The sequence below is a fragment of the Ptychodera flava genome, chromosome 14 (genome assembly GCF_041260155.1).
Source record: "Ptychodera flava strain L36383 chromosome 14, AS_Pfla_20210202, whole genome shotgun sequence".
Classification (NCBI taxonomy): domain Eukaryota; kingdom Metazoa; phylum Hemichordata; class Enteropneusta; family Ptychoderidae; genus Ptychodera; species Ptychodera flava.
This window is the reverse complement of record NC_091941.1, coordinates 2,643,630-2,669,323: the sequence shown is the minus strand read 5'-3', so window position 1 is coordinate 2,669,323 and position 25,694 is coordinate 2,643,630. Positions and strand designations below refer to the sequence as shown.

At 36.5% G+C, this 25,694-nt stretch overlaps 1 protein-coding gene across 2 annotated transcripts in view; it reads left to right on the top strand.

Moving 5' to 3' along the window:
• Positions 1-25,625, top strand: part of LOC139148952 (protein unc-79 homolog) — a 31,585-nt gene extending 5,960 nt beyond the window's left edge. Inside the window, exons 3-17 of one of the 2 annotated variants that reach the window (XM_070720424.1) lie at positions 1,651-1,791; positions 2,059-2,097; positions 10,242-10,357; positions 12,130-12,215; positions 12,617-12,784; positions 13,182-13,361; positions 13,978-14,166; positions 14,705-14,794; positions 15,460-15,635; positions 16,324-16,573; positions 18,826-18,966; positions 19,519-19,536; positions 20,515-20,592; positions 22,173-22,217; positions 23,995-25,625. In XM_070720424.1, coding sequence (XP_070576525.1) covers positions 1,766-1,791; positions 2,059-2,097; positions 10,242-10,357; positions 12,130-12,215; positions 12,617-12,784; positions 13,182-13,361; positions 13,978-14,166; positions 14,705-14,794; positions 15,460-15,635; positions 16,324-16,573; positions 18,826-18,966; positions 19,519-19,536; positions 20,515-20,592; positions 22,173-22,217; positions 23,995-24,177 — 1,785 coding nt within the window. In that variant the 5' untranslated portion in view covers positions 1,651-1,765 and the 3' untranslated portion in view covers positions 24,178-25,625. The remainder of the gene's footprint in view (positions 1-1,650; positions 1,792-2,058; positions 2,098-10,241; positions 10,358-12,129; positions 12,216-12,616; positions 12,785-13,181; positions 13,362-13,977; positions 14,167-14,704; positions 14,795-15,459; positions 15,636-16,323; positions 16,574-18,825; positions 18,967-19,518; positions 19,537-20,514; positions 20,593-22,172; positions 22,218-23,994) is intronic. The other variant, XM_070720425.1, reaches the window with a different exon arrangement.
• The last annotated feature ends 69 nt before the right edge of the window (positions 25,626-25,694 follow it).

Sequence of the window (25,694 nt, the reverse complement as noted above, 5' to 3'; positions counted from 1 at the left end):
AACTTTTGCATTGAGCAGTGACTTCGGACTAATATATAAATGTCGACAATATAAAACATTGAAAAATGCCAGAGAGAGAGAGAGAGAGAGAGAGAGGGGGGGGGGGTTTACGCTGTCGCGAACTGATTATACTCTTTCGGATATGACTTCGGTATAGACGATACACGGACATCGAAAATGTACACCTACTTTCCAGAAATTCGACAAATCTTATAATAAGAGTAGAACATATCCAAAAGTGTTGGTTGAAGTAAATCTTCAGATGTTGGTTTTCCAAAGTTAGACAATACTTACAGAAATATGGTCGTCATAGTCTTCTCTTAAAAACTATTTTCTTCAACACCACGTTTCTTATGATCGGTGATGTCATTTTTTATTATTTTTACAAACTTTCAATGCATCAAACGCCATTAGACTATCACATATGCCTGTGGAGTTACAATATGTTTCCAGGGTTGGCACGCGATGTCAACTTACGCGTCGTCCGTCGAGCGGCCGGTGCAGTGTCACAGATCGCTCCGTCTGTAATCGCGGCCACTTTTGATGTGACACCCACGTGCGTTTGAGGATTTTTTGTTACCTAATTTGTCGACCTCACAAAATTTCACAGTCCATGCTTTGAAGTAGTCTCAACATGGCAAACATGTCATGTCTCGCGTAAATTTCATCCTCGTCGTTCCAATTATTCAAGACTGCCCATAGCATACAGCCCCAACACGGGGAACACGCAACTCTCTTCACCTACACGCCTTTTGATAAATTTTCACGTAGTACATGCAGTTTCAGCGACCTGCAGCGCAATGTTTAGTAAGCCCTATCTCCATGGGCCTGATCGTGATTTTGTGCTATACCAATGCACATCGTTGGGGGCGCCCCCGTCCCTCAGAGTCCAGTTTTTAACTCTCTGCGGGACGTTCCCTCAGAGTCCAATATTTTACACAGTGCGGGACGTCCCTCAGAGTGCCATAAATTGCAGTTTGCGTGTCCCGCACTTTGTCCCTCACTCCTCTGTTTTTGATACCTTGAAATACCTGACAAATGCGTTGAGGATTGGACAAAATGTCAGGCAGAAAATGTTTAAATAGAAAATATTTTCTATTTGCATTGTACAGTATAAAGTAATAACTCCAATAGCCTTGTTCACGGTTACAGGTTTGTTACTAAATATAGCTGTACGCGCGCGACATCGGACACGCAGCTTGAAATGCGGACAAATTTTATCAATGTTGCATGCGTGGCTGTTTTGCAGCTTGTACTCTGAGTCTTGAATATGTTTTTAAGTATTCACTGTACACTAGCAGTCGCCCACTGAGATGTATTTTCGTCGTTCTTGCATGCGTAATTTTCAAAAGCGTAATCTAAAATGCGGACAAATATTTATTTTTGCATATTAATGAGAGAACAGTGACGTAAACTGTGAACGGCCCTATAAAATTGATGTATGCTGTTCTTTTTAAAATAAAAGCAATGAGGGCTGTTAATTACAGAATCTTTTACGAGAAATATTTAGAATTTAAGAAGTTGCATTAAACCTGCTCACCCCAATTTCCTGTAAATAGGTCGGCACTAACCACTGATAACAGTGGGTGTGGGCCAAACCATTGTGGTGAAAGGGTAAAGATGAAAAAATTACATCTTTTCACATTCCAGATGTTCTGAGTGTGGTTCATGTCTTGAAGAGTATGATGAAGACACGATATCTTTAGCCATAGTGGTTCTGTCAACATTCACACACAGAGACCCCGCACAAGCAGCCTCACTTCTGATGGATATGTTCACAGTGGTTGGCAGGTAGGCTGTCTGAATATTCACACCAACTAACAAATCTATACACAATGTACGCTGCAAATATCAGTTCTGTCTGGGTTACATACCAATTATGAAGATACAAATATTTTGATGACAATTTTCTTCAAACTTACTGTTGTCTTTGTATACCTGCTTTAACAGTAAATTGTTTGTTAATTTCAGTTGCATACTCAGTTATCATTTCTTTTCTTTTACCCACCAAATGCATGAATGTATTATATAACCTTTTGTCTTGTCAATGTCATTCAGGGTGGCTGGGTCCACGCTGTATCCATGGCAAACTGACAGGTAAGACAAACAAGTGTTTTGAGATTACAATCCCAGAAATATGATCTATAAGTATTGAAATTCAAGTCTTAAAAACATTAGCAATGAGACAATGGCTGTATTGTAGATTTGCAGTGACATATACATGAGACACTGAAGAAATGAATACAATTTTATTTTAAAGGATTTAAACGCAGTGACAACCCTGGCTTTTTAGTATGTACAGAAATCATCAGTTTGGTAATCTTTGTGTTTTCACTGACACTGTTTGAAGCCAGCCATCTCTTGTTCATCTAGTGACAAGTGTTTGTTCAATGACGTCTCTACTACCTTTTTTTCTTTGCTATAAATTCATAAAAAAGGGATGTAATCGGTGTATTGTAGATTTTAAGGGAAGAGTAATGACTAAATGATTAATTTTGAAAAAACTTATCGACAAGAAAGCAACAATTTTTGATTATGGGTGGATATTTTCCAAAGGTGTTGTTGTACTGATTGATACTATTCTTGGGAGTCCACAGGAAACCATGGCACTAGCCATTAGAATGCATCTGGTATACTCCTTATGTCATTTACATTTTTAAGATTTTCCTCAGATCTGCATATCTGTACAAGGTCAAATATTGAAATGATATGTTTGAGAGGGTATGTAAGGGTAGCTCAAACCCCCAACTGGGACCGCCAACTGGGACTCCCAGTTGGCTTAAAATGCACTCTGGGACCGGTCCCAGTTCACTTCTAGGACCGGTCCCAGAAGCGACTGGGACCGGTCCCAGTTGGCCTCTAGGACTGGTCCCAGAAGCGAACTGGGACCGGTCCCAGAAGCGTACTAGCTCGACGTAACTGGGACCATTATGATTGCGGGGAAACACACTTGTATCAAATGAACTGTACCATGGAGGTAAGGTACCTCCATGCTGTAATGACGAAACCATAATATTAATGGGAAAGAAGTTTCCCATCCCACTATATGCCTTTTGTAGCAATTGTATGCACTTGTTTTATTCATATTCTCTGTACTGTTGTGAAAATTATGTATGTTTTTTGTGTGGGAAAGCTAACATCTCCCAGTTTCATTCAAGGACAGTCAGGTCTCATTTCAATTCTGGGAGTCGTAGCTCCATAGAGCTATGACAGACATACAGACTGAAATAGAAACCACTGAGACAGCATATACTACATATAGCTACTAGCTGTCAATGAAGTTTTGAAGCAGTGCATGTTGTTGACTTGTATATTCAAAACCCTTTGTCTTAAAATGTAATGGGACTATTATCACCTCATTGATGTCTATTTTTTCCTAGCATAACAATGAAATGATTCTGCTGTAACAGCACATGCATGCACTAATGGTTGCCCCTCTCCTATTTGTGTCTATCTGTTCAGGTCCAAATTAAGATATCAGTCATGTACTGCAAGTGAATTGCAATTCTATTAAAACACAGCGGGTTTTCGTTAAAGGTTTTGCTTGCTGTTTTTAATGTAATGAAAGCTTGATGAGTTAATTGCTAGTCTTGCACAGTTATTTTCATCTCCTTTTTCATCTGATTCAGTACACAGTCTCTCTATCAACATGATCCGTGCAGTAAGATTTCAACACACACCATAGCACAGGACTAATTACTAGTTCTAAGAATGAGTACATCGCAGTAAGACTAAAGTAATCAAATTCTTTGTTTAGCGCGCCCACTCAAATGTTTCGAAACATGAGCGGGAAGGCAGTACTAAAACATACTAAAACATACAAGAAAATCAAAACACACCATATATTTTCTTCATTATTTCCATGTAACAACATAAGAGTCTATACAAAAATCATCAGAAACTTCCTTTCATCGTGATCATCATAAGTTATACCACAAGATGTGAAATTTTGTAAACAGGAAAGCTCAGTAAAATCCTATTCAAACCATTGGCAGTAGAAAAACCTAGTATGTGCACACAGACAAAACAAAGAATTAAATTACTTTGGCCTTTAATATTTGGGATCTATTAAATGTCGCGTATACCTACGATTACACTCAGTGTGACAGTTTTCGGACGACCTCAGTTTTCGGACATTTAGTGACATGCTGTTAGTTACACTCACTTCGCTCCGTATCGATAGCGTTTACAGGTCATGTGACCTCATATTAAGTCAGGTGACACTGTTGTCCGTTTTCGATAGTTTTCTTGGTAGAAGCTATTGAGTTCACTACGAGCGGCGGTCACAAATTGTCGTCTGACACCGCGTCAGTGATACTGTCAACATACTGCCGTCAGGTCAAAGTAACTGAAATTTTGAATAAAGTCCTGATTTAGCATTGAATTTTGAATGTGGGGGTGAATAATGATTTTGAAAATATTCTTTACATTGTTCGCTACGATTGCATGTAGTTTTAACAAAAACTGCGCAGTTGTTTCGAGAAAAAAAGTACATTTAATGAACGTAAGAAGTGTATAAGTTTTCGGACAGACAATATTTAGCATAATTGTGTAAACGTAGTAAGTGACTTACTGCGTAAAACCTTGACAGGTAAATGATTCCATACGATGAAATATACTTGCTTTTTTTATTAAATAATGCCTGTGCGATTCTAATACAAACAAAATATGCAATGGAAACAATTATAAGTAATACTCGCTGAACAAGTTAGCCACACCGTACGATACAAGGTGCCGAAAGCAACACACAGAGAGACAGCCCGTGTCCGATATCTAAGCGCTATACACGTCGAAATATAGTTGAGTCGTCCATGGATTAAACATAACTAATTATCATGAAATATTCTTATATACAGTTTTCTTAACACATCGAAATTAATAATCGGTGGTTTGAAGTTTCAAATTATCAATACTTAGCTCCTAATCACATTCCAAACACGACGTCCGATTTCTGGGATTGCAGTCCGATTACTACGCCATCGACATGGGGTCAAAACTTTGGCCTCTTTGACCCCGAAATACCACTCCCGTCGTGTCAACTGAGTTTGAGGATAACCACAATAAAGTTTCGAAAGGTATGGTAATAAGATTTCGTATTGCTGGTCATTTATGAAACGACTTTGGGCGAAATTCACTACCCTGTCCGAAAAATGTCACACTGAGTGTACTGGCAGAGTAAAAAGATGAAAACATTAACAGATTGTTAGTATTAAGTACCAGTAACTGGGTTTTTTATAGTGGTCCCAGTTCACAAATTGGATGTGTCCCTGAAGCGTACTGGAACTGATCCTGGAGGCCAACTAGGACCGCGGCCAGGTCCTAGAGTTAATTTTGAAGCCAACTGGGACTGGTCCTGGAAGCCAACTGGGACCGATCCCAGAGGCCAACTGGGACCAGTCCCAGTTCGCTTCTGGGACCGGTCCCAGAAGCGAACTGGGACCGGTCCCAGAAGTGAACTGGGACCGGTCCCAGAAGTGAACTGGGACCGGTCCCAGAAGTGAACTGGGACCGGTCCCAGAGTGCATTTTAAGCCAACTGGGAGTCCCAGTTGGCGGTCCCATTTAGGGTTTGAGCTACCCTTACATACCTGGTTTGAGAACATCATTTTATGAAAAGACAATGCCACTATCACATCAACCCTACACTCTCTAATGTCATGTATTGATAGCCCTATATGATTAGGTTCTTGGACCCTGTCACCACGATGGTTTGGCCCAAACTCATTGTTACAAGTGGTGACAATGGACCAGTACAGGAAATTAGGTATGAACAGGTTAAGCCAAGCATTGTACATAACTTCAATCAATATCAGTTCCGGCAATATTAAGGCAATCTGTGAAAAGGAGAAAAGTGTCTGAGTATCAATAGAATATAACAAGATATGAACTTGAATAACTTTGTTTCGGTGAGTGCCAAGGTATATTAGAATAGACAGTCTTGGTTCCTCCAAGTGTTGCTTTGTTATGTTGTTGTAAAAGCAGAAAGTAGTCACAAACAAAAAACAATAAAATACACCTCCCATTATACAGTGTGATATACTTCTGATCAAGGAGAAATTGTTCTCAAAAATAACAGAACTGTAAATTTGAATAACTTGATGATATCTCAAGTCAAGCAAAGACATGTAAACTTTGTTTCATCATTGAATGTGCCTCATAAAATGACAATTTACATACATATTCACTTTACATTTATCCCCAGTGATGATATATTTGGTCAGAATTGAAAGGATAATACTGATATTAAATTAATTATCAGTTTCCTAAATCCCTTGATAGATAACATATGCCTTTTGTATAAATTACTGAAATGTTAGTAATTAAAAGTAAACTGGAAATTTTCAAAATTAAGAATATAATGACTTCATCAAAAATCTGAAATTCTTTGTAAAATTTCAATTTTGAAACCTTAATATCAGTTCATCCACTTCTTCTAGAACCATTGTTTATCACTGTGCAAATATTTTGATGCAATGGTTTCCCCTGTCAGCTACAACCACTCTGCAAGGTACATCATCTGTCAGTGCTAGACCCATAGGGAATTTCAGCCCATCTCTGTCACTATCAATTTGACAAAGAAACTTACCCCCACTCTCAAACTTCAGCAGACAGTCGGGGTTGTCAGCTGTAACATAGACATATTTATCTTTTTCAATTGACAAACTCCTGGGGCATGCCAGTTTACCATCTCCAGACTTGCAGTCAAAAGAATACAGATGATAGTCACTTGAATTGAATACCTGGATACGCTTATTCCAATAATCTGCTACAAATACTGTCCCATTGTTTCCAACTACCACACTCCAGGGCAAGGCAAACTCCCCTTGACCTTTACCCTCTGACCCAAATGACCTTAGGTATTTGCCATGTTGTGTGTAGATCCTGACACACTGTCCGCCGTAGTCTGTTACATACACATTGCCATCTGAAGGGCTAATACCTATGCCTCTTGGATTTTTTAATTTAATTTTACCAAATGTTCTGATAACATGGCCATTCTCATCACCGACAACTACTTGCTTATTGTTATCATCTAGACTGTAGTATGTATTATCATCTGATATGGCTAGATCACATGGCCTGAATGGTTTCTCAAACTGTTTGAACTCCAAGATTTTCTTACACATGCCAAGTTTTGTCATTATTTGCAACCTATTATTGTCTCTGTCAGCCATGATGATGTCTTTGTCATCATTTATTGCCACAGCATATGGATTTTTGAACTGTCCCATGCCACTTCCTTCTGCGCCAATGGTCTTAACCAATCCTTTAATGACAGGTATCATGACAGGACAGCCGGGTATCGGTTGATCTCCAATTGTTATGGTAACTTCATATTGTCCTTCCATTTGTCCATCTAGCCTAACCCTATGAGTACCATTCTTGTAACTCAATACACTCATTTCTTCCCATGATGAATAAGGTTTTTTTATCTTCGCTTTCACTCGTTCTTTTGGATGACTTGTTTTCCCATTGAATTTCTGGTTGTGATCAGAAGGTCTGCAGAGTCACCTTTTAGGAGCTGTTTTGGAGTGTTTTCAACTGTACACTTAGACATGTCAATTTGTGATACCAGTACACCCAGAGTCCCAATTTCAGAAACTCAACACATGGTTTGAATGCAACTTCGCATGATATGTTTCTAGTTTAGTTTCCATGGTAACAAGTTGCTCGATACGATTGCAACATCACTCTTGCTTGCGAGAAGTTGAGCAGCATTCCCGTGATGCATAAGTGTCTCTACATAACTACATACACTCTTAATGTTACCACATTTTAATTCCACTCATCAACATCAACAGCTGCCCTTTTAATTTTCACTTTGTAATTGTGTTTCAGTTCATCTGTAAGTCTCTGCTCTTCTTTCTTTATTTTCTGTATGATTTCATCTGCTTTCATCCTGACTTTCCTTTCTTCTCGGCTGCACTGCTCTGTAAGATCACTGTGTGTCTGCATGGCCAGGGTTTTGTTCTTGTCTGCCTCCTGTTCTTTCACTTTCAGTCTGTCAACCAGTGCTCTCAATTCTGTAAGATACTCATCTGCTGCATCTTTCAGGTCTCTGTGTACATGTTCTGGTATACGGTGTTTGACAATGGTGCAGTTTGTACAGACAGGTACCTGACAGGTTTCACAGTAGAATTCAATTTCATTCTTTGGATGAATACTACAGTATTCTACTGCTTGAATCAATTTTGGATTTGTTAACTTTGTTTTTTCAAATTCTGCGATGGTCACAATTGTATGTTTCTTTTCGGGTAACAGATTTGTATGTACCTTAGCACAAGTTATTTCACAGAGATAATGTTTACACTCCACACACCTGTGAGTGGCTGAATTCTCTTGGCAACCTTCACACTTTATCTCAGCTTCCTGCATAGACTCTAGTCGTTGCTGGAATATTTCAATCAGATTGTTCATAAAGAAGTTGCCTTGTATTGCTGACACTCCTCCAACAGGAAGCTGATATTGAGTTCTACATTCAGGACAGTTTAGTGATCCAGTCTTCTCAACCAGTGTGATTAAACACTGCTTGCAGAATGTATGTAGACATGGTAGAATTTTAGGAGACTTGAACTGCTGTAGACAAATTGTACAACACAGGAAATCTTCACCAATTCCTTCCAAAAACTCAGCTTCTGAAGCAGCTGCCATTTTGCTAAGGTGTGTTAGCAAGTATCAGCTTGCATACGTGTATGTGTGGAACAAAAGTCAAACATGACCCACTATCTTTGTGTCAAAAAACAATCCATCAGTATATTGTAAGTGTGTAGGCAAATAAACAGGTATATGTGTACATCAGAGTCCAGTAAGACCAGCTATGTTGATGCATGGAGGTAGTAGAGACTACCTCCATGGTTGATGTAAAATATTATCAATTGTTTCATGGTAAGAGTTAACAAACAAGTGTGCTACATGTCAAATACTGTGTGAAGACCCTTGAGCAAGATAGGGGTTCTGATTGAATTATTGCTTTTGTCAAAAGTTCATGTACTTTTGTACTGGTATATACTTCTGGGTACAGAGGTTACTTTTTTATCGCTCAAACATGTTAAACATGTGATGTATGCATGTCTGTTTGTTCGCTTGTTTGTTGGTATGTGCAATGTCTCAAAAATGGCTCCCTGGTCAGAACAAATTTAGTAGACAGGTTCTGTTAGGTAATGGCAAGATCTGATTAGCTTTTGGTGCAGTGAAATTTTTAAGCTCAGTTTACTAAATTGTTTCATGTCTTGTACATTGAGCAAATTGTGTTCATGAATCCAAAGACAGAATCCAAAGACAGAGTGACAATGAGGTTTTTTGTATCTTTGTATTTCTGAGTAACTTTGTGTATTTTGTCTCAAGTCTACATTTTAACATTGTATCTCAGTATTTTTACTAAGTCTTCCTTTGATAGCCATGGCTGTGGAAGTTATTTATAAACAAATAAATAGACAAAGAAATGAATGAACAAATAAATCATCAGTAAGAGATAAACCATTTTGGAGACAAGGGGTGTTTTTATTATTACCACATACTTGATTCCACTTTTAAAGGAACAAAGTCTGCCATTTTTCATGAATTTTGTTTGATGCGAGATACTACTTATATTGTTTGACATGTTGAAAGATACTGAATGAATGGGTGACCATGCATATATTTGATCCCGATTTTTAGACAAATTAAATAAAACCATCGCGAAAATGAATTAATGGTCATGACCATTATTTCATTTTCGCGATTTTTCATTGATAATGTCAAAAACTGGGGTCAAATATATGCATGATCACCAGTGTTCCCGCTAAGGCTTATTTGCGCGCTAATTGCGCAGTGTCTCCGACTGCTCTCGCAGTGAAATTTCATGTTTTGCGCAACTTTAGTCTGTCATTTCAATCGGTATTAGTTTTGGAAACAATAACTCAGGGCGAAATGTGCGATCTCAGCGTAGATTTTACTTCCGCGTTTCGAGTTTAGCGCCCGTTGGCGGTGCAGTTGCCACCAACGTTCATTGTACGTTGTGACGTACCTCAATAAATTAGCATATACATGAACGGACCCAGCTGTGAGGCAATCAGGCGTATCTCAAGTTGCGCACCCTCTCAAAACCTTAGAGGGAACACTGATGATCACCCATTTATTCAGTATCTGTCAACATGTCAAACAATATAAGTAGTATCTCGCATCAAACAAAATTCATAAAAAATGGCAGACTTTGTCCCTTTAATTCTAATCACATTCTTTTATTACAAATTTTCTTCAAAGCTTGACCAACACACCAGCCAGTTCTATTACTGTTGCCCGACAGTTTTTTGCGATGCACTCTACACCAGTTAGCCCCACTAGCAATATTCCTCAGCTCTTTCAGACCAGAATTGAGGGTAAGTTTCAGACAGGTTAGAGATACATGTAGTACGTCCCATTTTTAGCTACTATAGACTATAGTCTATAGAAGCTATTGGGATGGGTATCCGTCCGGCGTCAGTCTGTATGTATGTATGTATGTATGTATGTATGTATGTATGTATGTATGTATGTCCGTTTGTGAGGCGTCCGTCCACTCAAATATCTTGAGAACCGCAGTACTTACTGATTTGATATTTGTTGTGTAGATGAAAAATATGATTTTGAGAAACTAGTTTTTTTAATTTTTTGATATTGTTGAAAATAGGCAAATTAATGCCAAAAAAGGTGTTTTTGGTAAAAAATCTTCTTCTTCATAACCGCTGGTCAGACAGCTTTGTTATTTGGTATACAGGTCCCTAGGGATAACCCAACTTAGATTTGTTCAAATTGTGATGAAATATGCAAATCTGTATTTTTAAGGAATTTTTTTGTCATTTTTGGTCAAAATTTGACTTACATTGTGTGTAATTCTTGTACTGTATAAACCCTATCAATTCACCCAGAAAAAATAATTAATGTGATTTTAAATAATTGAATTAATTAGGAAATCATCAAAGCCAAAATAATTTTAGTGTGGAATTATCAGAAAGTTCAACTTTTTTTGACAGTTCATAGTGAAATGCTTACCATCTTGGAGGATTAAAACATGTAAAGGCAACTTTCCTGAATCCCAACTTTGATATATTCTGAACCACCATTTATGTTATCTAAAAGAATTGCTCATAATAGTTTGTCATGATAGGGTGGTCAAATAAATAGAGATAGAGAAAGTTCTAATTTCCATTTATGTTGACTTGGTAAGGATAAAATAAGATTACTTTTTGAGGAAAAAAATAGAGTGGTCAATTAAAAGAGTGGTCAAAGTGATGGGTTTTATGGTAAAGCTGGGCTTTAAGATTCCTCATGTGCTATTTATAGCAATTATGCAATCTGTGTAAACAGTGCAATGAATGTGTAACATGATTCCTTATAATGCTTTTGATGACCTTGAACTTCTTAAGTTACAAACATTTGTCTCTTCAGTGTGCTTTCTCTGAGTACGTACAGTCTCAACTTATTCAACAGAACTTACTTACAATGTTAATTTGAAAGTTAAAATGTGCTTGGTTAATAGGATGAAAATACTTATATTAAAAGATAACCAGCTCAAGATTCTTTATAACCTGACAGATATGCTGTTTTTTTATGACGTAAATCTTGATATAAGCAAGTCTTGTTTACTTTAATTAGAATGTAATTAACTCTCGTTTATTTGCTATTATAGACTAATATAGTCTGATGAAATATGCAAATCTGTATTTTTACGGAATTTTTTTCCATTTTTGGTCAGGCCATCCTGAAATGAGCTATCAAAGATATCCACCTTCTTCATCAATACATGTGTCACAAAAGGTTATTCTCTACATAACACAGCAGAGCTCTGTCAACTGTTGAGTCGCTTGTTTTTTCAAAACCACTGGTCAGACAGCTTTAATATTTGGTTTACATGTCCCTAGGATGACCTTAGTGAGATAATTTCATACGGTCAGGAAATACTTAATTTTGTATCCATGTCTATAGTAGCTTCAGGGACTTTGGCCCTATGTTTTGTTATGTGAAGAAAGATGTTGTTAATTGTGTCAATGTTGTGAGAACATCTTAACAGAAAAATTGGCAAATTGCTCTGCCGACTACCATCATGCACATTCATTATGAGCACATTTTGGTGATCTTTGTGGCTAATTTTCAGATGGCGATTATGTTTCAGATCCATATTTCATGAAGACAGTAGCAGCATCGCTCACAGATTTCAATGAATTGAATCCAACTGCTCCAATCAGTTATTTGCTAGAGGTGAGTTTGAGCGTGTTCTGGTGTAGGTTTGCAGATCTTTCAAAAATTTAGTCAGTGAAGCTTGAATCCATGTAACTACGCAAACAATTTAATCATACCAAAACTGAGAAGTGTGCAGTGTTTGTTCAAACACATCGTCCAGGATTTTTCAGGATGGGTGAAGATTTACCTAATTCTGAATAAAGATAAGCATTTTTCATGACAGACATGAAATGCAAGATATAAATGGTGTAGTTCTTGCTATTAGCATGTGTTTTCTTTAAAGCTGCTCACCCCTAATTCCCTGTAAACAGGTCCACAATCACGATTGATATAAATGGGTTTGGGCTAAACCATGGAGGTGAAAGGGTTAAGTCATTTCCAGTCCTTTATTTCCAATCCATAACTCCTTATCATTACAGGGTTTGAATTCCAAGAAAACGCTACCCAACCCTCAAGTGTTGACCATTTTGAAGAACTTGGCTGACTACATGGAGTGCGTTCCTCTAGAAACTGCTGCCGTCTGGGCTAATGTCTTACCTCTGTTTGAAACATTCTTCAGGAAGTTGTTAGGCAGTTTGCCAGACCATGTAAGCCCAGGCATACTTTCTTTGCAATTTTTATTTTGTTTGAGAAGTAGTTTTAAAAATTGCACAAAATGTTGCCAGTTTTCAAAATCATATCTTTATACATTGCAAAAATCTTATTGAAGTGTTAAACGTGTACACAGATGCTACTTAGTAGAACAGCATATCTCCTGAAAGTTTAACACAAGTTTTGAATTTGAAAAAATCATCAACATAATTATCAGCTGATGATGGTTTATCGTAGTAATAAGCCTATACATAGATCTCTTCTTTTTGTCTCAAATGTTAATGTTTGTCGACAGCTTGTGGTGGTTCATGTTCAGTTTTCTTTCTACTTCCTACAGTTTATTCAGAGACATTGCTAGGTGTTACAATTAATTTGCTTTTCTTTCCTTCTCAGTGTGACATGACTTCAACCTTCCGTATCATCATTGCCCTGCTGAAAACTCCAGTGTCCAAGAATCTTCAAGCCTTGTTGGATCCTATGTCCAAAGTATTGAGTCAGTCAGTGCAGAAATGTAGATGTAAACTTCAGCAAGTACTGGACATCTGTATGGCTTGTCACAGGACATTTACCAAGGTCAGAAAGCCAGTCAGTGACCATTTAGTGGCATCAGTGACCAGTAAATGTCAGTTATTGGCAGTCAGTGACCAGTTAGTGGCAGTCAGTGACCAGTGTGTGCTGGTCATTGACCAGTTAGTGGCTGCAATCAATGACCAGTACAGTTCCTAACCAGTTAGTGCCAGTCAGTGACCAGTTAGCTGCAGTCAGTGACCAGTCCATAGCAGTTACTAACCAGTTAGTACCAGTGACCAGTAATTGCTTGTCAGTGACCAGTTCTAGAAGAATTACCCTTAAAAGTTTATTCTATTTTTGAGAGCTTATGGTAGGGAAGATTTAAAGGAAAGACGAAGGAAGGGAGGGGAGCGGCAGGATGAATATGTGTATTCAATCTGTCATAGCAGGCAAGTTAAGCAGTGAGTGATCAATATGCTGCTCCTAATGTTTGTAACTCTCTTCTGAAAAATCTCAGATAATCCATAAACTTGGAAATTTTCAAAAGAAAATTGAAATTAATTTATATGTTTACCAGAGCATACAGGGTGGTTTAGCCTTTATTTTATAGTAGCATAGAAATTACTACATTGGTTTAGCTTACCAGTTCATGAATGATGTCTTTCTTTCATTTCTAAAGGAAAGGGACAAGCTTTTCCTGACAAGGACGGTGGTTCTGGAACTGAGTACAGCATTGAAATTCAAAACATCATTACCGGATGAAAATCTGTTGATTCTGGTACAGTTAGTATTGCTTGATGCTGGTGGCAAACTCAGTGAATCTAACATCTTGGAAGAGGAGATTGGCAGCTACGATATGAAATCACTGGTAAGTGTCCAGCTTCGGACCTCAGTTCCTGGGTTCCTGTACAGAGGACTATCATCATGGCAATAGAAAACAATAGAGCTGTTCCTAACAATTTGTACATGTACTCTAATTTTAAATGAGATGATAACTAGTTCATGTACTTGCAGAAAAGTAATTATTGAATAGACTGTGAAATATTGTGAATCTGTCTTTTGTCATTACATTTTATACTTTTCATCAAACCCGTGCTTTCATCAAGAAAATGAGAAATTTAAATTTGGAAACGACCATTTGGTAATAAGATATAAACCCTGACCCCCTTAGGATTTAAACCTTGACCCTTTTCTAATAGGATATTGACCCTGACCCCCTTCTAATAGGATATTAACCCTGACCCCTAGCCTACTTTGGTAATAGAATAGAATATGGCTCATGCAGAGATTTTCATTGTAACATGGTTTACATTATGTGCTATGCTTTATGTAAATGAAAAATAACCAATATACATTATATGTTTTCATCATCATCATGCTCTCCTGTTTACTTCTGTCGTATCAAGGGTCCAACTGGAGCAGCAGACTGTATGAAACAGAGTTTGAATGATGCCCTTGAATTTATTGGTGACCTTCACACACTTACAAAGGTCAAGGTAGGCTGAGACAACTTTAGAATAATACCAATAAAACAAATTAGCTATAAAAAGCTACTGTAGTTGGAGGGGTATTGCAAAAGGCTTTAAGTCATAAAAATGATGAGAATTTTACAGAATTGTTCCTAATTCATTATACTGTACATCCTTATTGAGCTTCTTAACAACAAAACTGCTAAGCATTTATCTACAGTTTCTTTGAATATTCTATTCACTGTATGCAGAATGTTATCTTTGAATATTAGAAAAACAGACATTGTCACTGTATATTTTCTGATCTCAAAGTTGCCATCTTTCACAGTGTATTTCACAGCCATGAGACCAGGTCTGCTATTTAAGGTCCTCGGTAATATCACACAGAGGAGGCTGTATTGATATCATATTTAATATCTGTAAGATACATATTTGGTAATAAGTGTTACTCATAAATTATTTGCAACTCATGTTTGAGGTCTTCATGAAATTATACATTGCTATTGTCGGCCCATTTGAGAAGATATGATACTTGTGAGTAGGTAATCTACTTGCCAAAGTTGGGATCATAAATATTGATTAATTGATCGATTGATCTGTGCATATTTTAGAATCAGCCAATAATTCCATTTCCTTGATCCATGGCCACTATCTGTTCTTGATTCTCCTTCTACGTTTCCATGATTTTACAGAACAATATGAGAGGTGGATCTCAGAATCTGAATGAAGATACATTGGGAAGTCATCTGAAAGCTGGCATAGCTCAGTTTATTGCATTAGAGTTTACATATGCCAACCAACGTGATACCAGAGGTATTAACCGTTACCTACCATGGCTGTATCATCCACCGTCAGCAATGCAACAAGGGTGAGATATAAACGCCAAATTCTGTAAAGTATTGTTTCCAACGTACTGTACAAATTTATATCTGCCACTTGTCTCATTTTCTTACAGAGTAGAGTCAGTCCAATCTCTTCAAGCACTGACCTCTTCCAATAAAGGAAATTTCATAAAGTTTGATTTATTTACCATGATTCTTATCAGACATATTTTCCACATCTGAGCATAATGATATTTCTGCATGATTGTAGTTTGTTTATCAGTAGACTGGGGCCGCCTACTGATGTGAGCAGTTTGAGTCAACATCTTATTAATGGTTTTGAGAGTGCCAGCAATATCTCATATATGTTGGCATTAATATTCATCATCTGTTTTACAGAGCAAACAGTCTGTTTTCCATCACAAAGTCATCAAATGAATGTAATTACTCTGAAGAAAGGAGTCATGAAGTTAAAATGTTTTTTAACATGGAAACTTACTCACAATTGGTTTATCCACTTTTAGCTTTTGTCAGATTGCAGTTCCATTTTGTCAGGGTAACTAGTAGTTTACTTATATGACCAAGCTTTGCCACTATTGCTAAATTGTAATTTGTTTTTCAATTGATAATCTTGATAGTGAAATTAGATTAAATACTACACATATGCAACATTACAGATACAGAGAGACAATCAGTAAAATGCTTGCATCCTGTTCGTTCATCCTGATTTCACAGACCCAAGGAGTTCATCGACTGTATCGCTCACATACGTATGTTGTCATGGCTGTTGCTGGGATCATTGATGCACACCGCCATGTTTGATGATTGTGTGGACAACACTGGTATAAGTTGTCAACCAATTCCATTGGAAGCTGGAGTTCACATTGCTGATCACATGTTGGTAATTCTGACTGGTTTTGCTGAGCAGTCCAAGGCTTCTGTCTTGCATATGTCATCACTCTTTCATGCCTTTATTCTCTGCCAGGTAAAAACATCTTACTCTATATTCTCACATACAATACTTCTCATCATTGTATCTTGATACCAAGTCTTCCCCATGTGTTGTATCATTTTGCTATATTTATATTATTTTGACACCTCAAGCAAACTTGAAAATCAAGTTTCATACCTACCCTTATTGTCACAGATATTCAAATCAAGTTTCAAACCCTTATTGTCACAGCTATTCAAATCAAGTTTCACACTTACCCTTCTTGTCACAGATATTCAAATCAAGTTTCACTAACCTTATTGTCACAGGTATTCAAATCAAGTTTCATACCCATATTGATACAGAGTATTCAAATAAGTTTCCTTACCCTTATTGTCACAGGTATTCAAATCAAGTTTCATACCCATATTGATACAGAGTATTCAAATAAAGTTTCACTTACCCTTCTTGTCACAGATATTCAAATCAAGTTTCATACCCATATTGATACAGAATATTCAAATCAAGTTTCACACTTACCCTTATTGTCACAGATATTCAAATCAAGTTTCATACCCATATTGATACAGAATATTCAAATCAAGTTTCACACGTACCTTATTGTCACTGGTATTCAAAACAAGTTTCACTTACCTTATTGTCACAGGTATTGAAATCAAGTTTCATACCCATATTGATACAGAATATTCAAATCAAGTTTCACTTACCCTTATTGTCACAGGTATTCAAATCAAGTTTCACACTTACCCTTATTGTCACAGAGTATTCAAATCAAGTTTCACTCTTACCCTTCTTGTCACAGATATTCAAATCAAGTTTCATACCCATATTGATACAGAATATTCAAATCAAGTTTCACACGTACCCTTATTGTCACAGGTATACAATCAAGTTTCACTTACCCTTATTGTCACAGGTATTCAAATCAAGTTTCATACTATTGATACAGAATATTCAAATCAAGTTTCACACATACCCGTATTGACACAGATATTCAGATCAGTTCAACATTTACCCATATTGTCACAGGTATTCACTTCAATGTTCAATAGAACAATTGCTCATTAAACACCAGTAAACATAGGGTGTTGGCAAGTCATATGGCTTAAAACAGTCAACTTTGTTAACTATTTACTTCCAGGGGATGCTTTGCATGCCCTGAAACTCTTAATTTTACTTCTTCCATCATCAGTTGCTTTATACTTCATACTCATATGATGTAACCTGTCTAAGATTTCAAGGGAATGTTAGGTCCTGTAACACCATTTGTCCAGAAACTTGCTTTGAACTTTGGATAATGTAATACCAGTTTCAAATGTCGTTTCAAGGTTTTGCCTCATTCTCAACTTGTTATCACTAATATTGGAAATATTTTCAGCAGAGTAATCTGTGCACTATTCTTGTAATTGTTATTTGTGGTATGTGCAGTTATTTAGCTTTAATTTGTAGTGATGATTAGCTGAAACGGAAACCCATTTTCTAAACATCATAATCCAATTCTTTTGGTTCTTGCAAAGTTTTTAGCAACTTTTCAATTAGCACAGCTTTATAAATTTGTTCTGAAATTCATGATTTATTAGGGGATTGAGATTATTATTGGCTAGGGGTATCAAAAGAATTTCCTGAGCCAACATTTTTGCGTTACCCAACCCCTCTCCTCATTTGTTTTTCCTATTGTAAGTAACTCCTCCATCTTACTAATCAGGATACCTTTAAAAAAACCCTCTCCCATTCTTCCACCCCGACCATAAATAATGACAGCTCCCTAATAGTGCAAACATTATCAAACTTGATTACTGTAAAGCACTGTGGGATTGGTCTGGAGATATTTCATCATCTTGCAAACTGTTCTAGCCACTGATTTCCTTGACACAATCATTGTTGAGGACACCAGACGGAGAAAGTATGTGTTTGCATTTTGCTTCAAAATGATGCAATCTACTTTAAATTTTGCTTCAAAATGATGTAATCTACTTTAAATTTTGCTTGAAAATGTCCTGGTACCCAGTGTCTAAGTAGCTGTAACATGCAGGTCTGCAATCACATTTGCTATGGTTGCACACATTCAGTTGCCCATGACGTCTGCACACTGCACAGTGTCACTGAACTAACACTTGGAAGACATTTTGCCATTTTCAATTAATAAACTATCTGTGCAGTCAACCATTCTATTTCCTATGGTTCATCACTTTGAAAGATGAAACAAGAAAGAATACTTAATGTTTTTGTGAACTGACATTCAAATCAGCTCTACCTATGACTGCCTTACTTTTGCTTTGTGACAGTTGTGGACAATGTACTGTGAACAGAGTGCCAGTAGTACTCCCGTGAACTCTGACCTCCACAGCATAGCAACACTCACCATCATGGATTTCTGGGGACGAGTTACACCGGGATTGCTGCAACTGTTATCTCATTCCAAAGTGGTAAGTCATCTTTTGCAGTTGAGCTTCAAATTCTGTGTACAATTAGTTTTGAAGATACCAATACAGTCCAGTAAAGATGTAAAGTACCATCTGTTTCTTAACAATGTCAAATTAGGTCAACACATTTGCCAAATTTTACTGATGTATAAAATGACAATTCAAGTCATTTTATTGATCTTAACAAATTGGTTTTCACATGTCAGTTCCGCTACAAAGAGACAGTTGAATCGTAAAATGTATTCCATCATCAGAAACTTATGATTGAATATATTATGATGAAACTTAAAAAGTTTTTTTTCAAAAATCATGACCTCATCAGTTTCCATGATTTCATCAAATCCCGTATCTTCCTTACAACTCTGTCACAGTCAATTCAAAGCCATCAATCATGGCTCCTGTTCTGTTTTCATTTAAAATCTAACTTTTATCATTTGGTGTTTCCACTTATTACTTCTCACCACTGGCATCAACTACTTACTTTTTTCTAAACTTCAGTACACAGTTGACATTTCTTGGCATGTCTTTCATTGCATTTTGACTGCTGCTATGTAGGAACATTCTGGAAAGGAGGTAACCTGTCTCTCTCTCTCTCTTTCTTCCCTGTCTCACCATTTTTAATTTTATCATTTACTGTCACTCCATCACTGCCAGTGGGAAATACATCTAGAGTATATTTATTTTCTGATTCAGTTTATTTCTTAACTTTTATTTAACATCACATTCAAGGTCTACAATCACTGTCATTCCAGTAACAGTTACACATTTTTATTTATTGGCAAACTCACTGCTCGCTTTGATTTACTCCCTTCACTCTTTCTAACGCGAGAAAATTAACACTAAAACTGTCTTTCCACCCTTCAAGTCTCTGAACAGGAACAGGAGGGCTGATTTTTATAAACAGATTTCTGATCATAATCTGTCCAAAGAACCGTAACCATTTCTGAATATATTGTGAGCTCAAAATGGTTAGGTGAATCTTTGCCATCAAAGAAACAAGCTAGCCCCACCAACTATATGTGTCCTGGCTTACACAGGTAAAGCCTTCACTGGCACAATGCTGTACCAACCTTTCCATAAAAGCAGTTGTGGAACTGCCCCATTATTTCTCGTGGTGTGGGTGATCCTATTAGTAGGGTGTAGGGGTGACAGGGTGTGGGATACAAGGGCAAAGTGATGGAGTAAATACTGTAAACAGTGTATCCATTCACCAATGTCATAGCAATTAAGGATTTTTGTCTTTAAAAGTTATCATCAGTAATCCACTAGGCACTAAAAATATCACATATCTATGAACACCTTGTCAGAATTGTTCCAGTGCTGTGAATTTCCCATTGCATCTTGTCATTGCACCTATCAGGACGCCAGGATGCCACACCAGTCTCTGACACTAAATGTGCAAAATCAGAAAGGTGTATGCTGTTTGTCAATGTCTGTTGCAAAGAATTCACACTTCATTGTTAGCACCTGACGTTAAGAATCATATCGTAAAATAAAGGAAAGAATTGTATGACAGATAACTTAGCTATATTGTGGTTTTTTCGTACTCAGTTGGCTGAAATGGTAAACTTGCACTTTCTGGGACTTATGGAAGCACTGCAAGAATGCAACTCCTCTGTACTTTCCAAGGTGAGTTATCTTTGTATTTATTTTTAAGGTTTGAAGGCAAATAACAGAAGCAAAAACACTACAAAAAGAGTAATTTTGTATTATCTTCTAGTCACAGTGTTCTTACATTTTGATTTTGGAATGTAAGATAGATTTACAAGTGACTGTGACATGTGATCTTTGAGAAGTTTCGACATGGCTGTGTGACCTGCCTGGCAATACACTGTGTAATCAGCAAATGAAATATTAGAATGGTATTACTTGGAAAATTTGTAATGATATTATTTAGAAAATCAGTAAGGTGGAATTAAGATATTCCAATGTCTGCTACCAGCTATGCTTCATACAAGTATTGAAATGTGATTTATACCAGAATATGCTGAATCTGTGTACAACTAAGGACAAATTTTACTGCTAGAGGTAGAGGATTTATTTGTTTTTAATTGAATATTTCACATTCTCAATAGCACTTGAAAAATAATACAAGTTTAAACTCAAAATTTCATACCAAGATCAGCAAATGTGCTGATTTTCCATCATCAATATGTCAAACAATGTACAATTCATTCTATCATCAATCAAAGTACCTTGTAGAATGTGTAAATACTCTGGGGCACAGATATTTGGACTCTCATTTTTAGCTCATATTTGGTATGTATATAAATACCAAAAGAGCTTATATGGTGAGTCAGTGGCGTCTGTATGTCTGTATGTATGTATGTATGTATGTGCGGATGTATGTCCGTCACAAGCAAATGCTCCTAAACCGCCACACCTACCATCTTAGTATTTGGTCAACAGATAGACCCAGGGTTGAGATGTGACGTTGTTCAAATGAACATGTCAGTTTCAAAAATATGCAAATGAGGTAAGAAAAAGGGGAAATCCTGCAAATGTGCAGGAGTGGTGGCAGTAACTGAAACAGCCCACACATTTGAGTAAGAGGTTTATGACCTTTAACCTATTTGTATGCAGTGTACCTATTATGTGTAGGAGTGGTGGCAGTAACTGAAACAGCTTATGAGTCATTTCCTGTCATTGTTCATGAACTGTTACATATTGACAGACCTGCTCAAACTACGAGGGACTGAGTTGAAACATTCCTCTGCTATGTATGTTGCTAAAGTTGACCTCCAGTACCTAAAGTTTCAGACCTTATTTACTTTTGTCATTCTTGTTTTTCTGGTTTAAATATTTCTTGAATGGACCAATTCAAACCAAATATGAGCACTCTGTCCTTGACAGTATTTTTTACAATAGTTTTCTGATCTTAGCTTGTTTTGAAGTTCATGGAATGAATGTTATAAAATTTTCACCATCTTACTTTTGCGAAAATCAAAAATTTAATTTTTCCCATAGAGTTAACATAGAGATGGCAGTCATTTTGAATTTCAAATATCAGTAAATGTAAGTCAGTTTGTTTATTATGTTACCAAAATTTGCATTTTTATTCTTGATTCAGAAAACTGTTGAAAGTTTATTGCAGAATGTTTGAGTAAAAGTTTTGAGGTATATACTATATTATTTACAAGGCATGATAAATGGTCATCAAACAAGATTATTGTTTATATTCACAACATTATCTTTCTATGTGTCTTCAGCTTTTTCCATTGTGGACTCCAATTCTCTACAGTTATCATGCCCATGTAAGTATGATCGTAGAAAAGTTTCTCTTTTGGTGAACTTTTTCTCACAGTTAATTGTTTATAGTAATATTGTGCAATCTTTTACACAATTTAAGTCTGTATTTTGCCAATCAATAACTTGCTATGCATCATAAGTGTGATTCACACTTAACAATTAGATAAGAGCAGGTGTGGGTTTTAGGTCTGCATAGAATGATCAATTTTTTGGCACTATGTCCGACTACAGTCAGGTGAGTTAAGTCCAAGAGGGATTTATCCTTACAAAATTTGAGAGGTTGAAAGTTATGTGTGAAGACTCTTTACACTGGCCCTGGTCCCCATTTCAGACATGGTCTTCCCGTCACATTACTATGTAAATAATGGTGGTCAGAGGTCATAAGCAGTGTTACCATGGTAACTGAATCAGCCAATGGCCAGGCACAGAAATCAAATGTGGATGTAAATCAATCATGTTTTTCCAAGACTATTAGACGATTATTATTATATGATGATTATTTTGTGTCCGTGTCAACAAGACTATAACTATCATTGTTGAAAGCTACAAATTATGTAAAAACCTCAGAATTTTTAATTGTTCTGAATTTAAAATTTTGCCGTTTGACATTTTGATTGACAAATGTCTGTAACTGCCATCTGCCATACATTTGCAAAGCAGGGGGAGATGAGAATCAGTTAGCATCTGTCATCAGCATATATACATGTATGTCTGCATGTGTAACTGTATACTGCAAAGCGTTGAGAGCCACTGCATGTATGGTTTCAGTATTTGGTGGGAAGATGCATCATGAGTCATAGATGGAATTTTCTTCAAATAAGTATGCTGGTCCCAAAATGATACAAATGAGCTTAAAGGTATACAGTCACCTGTATCTAAATATGCCCATATAGGTCAAAGGAGCGTTCCTTGGTATTCAAAATGCCCATGTGAGGGTGCTGTTTTTAAAAAGCGGCCACCCACTTAAAATCTGTGATTGGTTAGATTTTCTCTGTCCATGGTAACTGTGACAAAATTGGAACAGGTGACAGTATACCTTTAAAATAATGAAAATGGTTCACAATCAAAAGCTCAGAAAGTGCTTATTCAGTTGCTATTATTCCTAAGGGATGTCTGAATTGAGATATCTCAAATGAGTATAAAATTTACATACACATATATTAAAAAGATTTTCCCTTCAAAATTACAAAGGATAATCTTGATCAAACTGTCCATAATGACGACGACATTTGCAGAAATATATTTTATCATTTCTCCCATTCATCACTCATTTGTCAAATAACTTTCAAATTTGATTTGCAAATTCCTAAGATGACCTCATATAGATGTTTGAATGATGATGAAATTCAAGCGTTTAAATTTTAGGGCATGATTGAATTATTGAGTTTATTTTGCAAGAAAATTTTGCAAGAAAATTTCTTCAAAATACTCAATATTCATTAACCAGTTTGTCACACGTGTGTATGTGGCCAGATTTTGTTTCAATGAGATGTTACAGCCAGTGTATGCTTTTTTCATATGCCTGGATTAATTTTCAGATTGCTTGTACTTTCTCATTAATCTGATAATACCTATGTGAAGACTGGCAAGACACAATTACAAAATTTTGGGACGAAATAATTAGGGAGTATGTCATGGAAAGAATGCAGAATATCTCATGGTAGAACAGTGTAATAGTGTGCGCCTTTCATTGCAGAACATTGAGCGATACTGTTTGGTTTGACGGCAGAACATTCAGTAATGGCAGAACATGGAATAATACTGTTTACCTTTCCCTTGTAGTTACCAGACAGTATGCATGTACGACTACAGACAGTGGAAAACTACCAACCCGCTGATCCAACCAAGAGTGAAGTGATGTCATACCGATCCCAGATAATGCTGAAGTGGCTGAAGAGGTTACAGTTCAAACTGGGTCAAATTGAAATCCAATCCTCCGCTGCAACTCAGTTTTACACAGTTTAATCTGAGAAGAATATTGTCAAACATACCACTGACTGTGTAACATTTTCATCAGGACTTTGCAGATATTGATTACACAAAATACCATAAGGGTTTGACTGTATTGTACAACTTTTCAAACTGTTGTCTGACATGCAAGCATAGCACAGTGATAACTCTGAGAGACCATACAACTGTAAAAAGATTGTACACCCAGTGGCTAGGTAGTTTTGTTGCCGAGGTCTGATCTATTAAAGTGGAAAGCTTTGTATTGCTGGTCTGGGAGTGGCAGATATGTGTATATGAAATTGTGCATCTGAATATTTCTCTTCAGCAAAACAACACGCCATTTGCTGTGTTAAAATGTAATCAGTTATACTGTTTAGTAAGGTATATTTCCTTAAGCATGTCAGTTAGCAGTGTATTATGTAATGGTATCAAATTACCAACACATACAGTACAGTATTTTAGCTGTTTCTACTGGAGGAATCATTATTGTGATTGGAAATTTACAACTGATTCTTTTTGTAAATGTTTATGTTTTGAATTCACCATAATTTATATTTACACTATAGCAAAAATCATAAAACATGTTGTGTGGAGGGTAGAGAGGTGAAAGTGACATTCTTCAAATCATAATGAAAAAAAATATTTTTAGTGATACTTGACTTTAATATAGTAGAAACTGTTCATTGTAGAGGAGCTAAAGTGTCAGCTGTGAAGTTAAGTTTCAGATACAACTTGCATGTACAAAGAATAATGATTTCATTGATATTGTGTGCAATACAGAAATCAAGACGGCTGCTTGATTTTGATAAAAAGTGATCAGGTCATTCGTCTAAAGCCAATGACCAAAATCATGGCCTTGATTCATCTGTGAATGAAGCTTTCATAATGCTGTAAGTGTGCTTACATGTAAAGCACAGCTTTATCTCATCTATTTTTCTTTCTTATCCTATGTGAATCACATAGCTAGACACTCTGTTGTGTGGTTGTACTAAATGAAACAATATACATCACGTGTAGTTTTAAATAGTAATCTTGAATTTTTTAATTAATTTATCACATCGAATATTGTTTCCATCTCCTCTGTTTTGTGGTAATTCAATCAAATCTTGATAATGTAAAACAAATTAATCTACGACAAATAAATTGTATGTTCATAAACTACAATTGACAAGTCCTTGGTGGTTGATCATTGATCACTACAGTTGCCTAACCAACTCATATGAAGCAAAGATTTGTGGATATTGATGGGCTGTTTCATTTTCACAGTTAAAATATCACACCAGTCACTGGAAAAACAACTCTGAAATGGCCATGCTTTTATGTTAACAGGCCATATTACAATTCTCATGAAACTAAATGACCTCAACATTTCATTTTCAAACAATTACAGAAAGAAATCACAGACATAGCTCACAGACGTAACTCACAGTGATCTTTCAGAGCTGCTACAGTGATCAGACAAATGTTATACTGCATGAACTTGTCACCAGATAACTGCTGGTGGTAACCAAATCTTGTGTTGAAAGCATCAT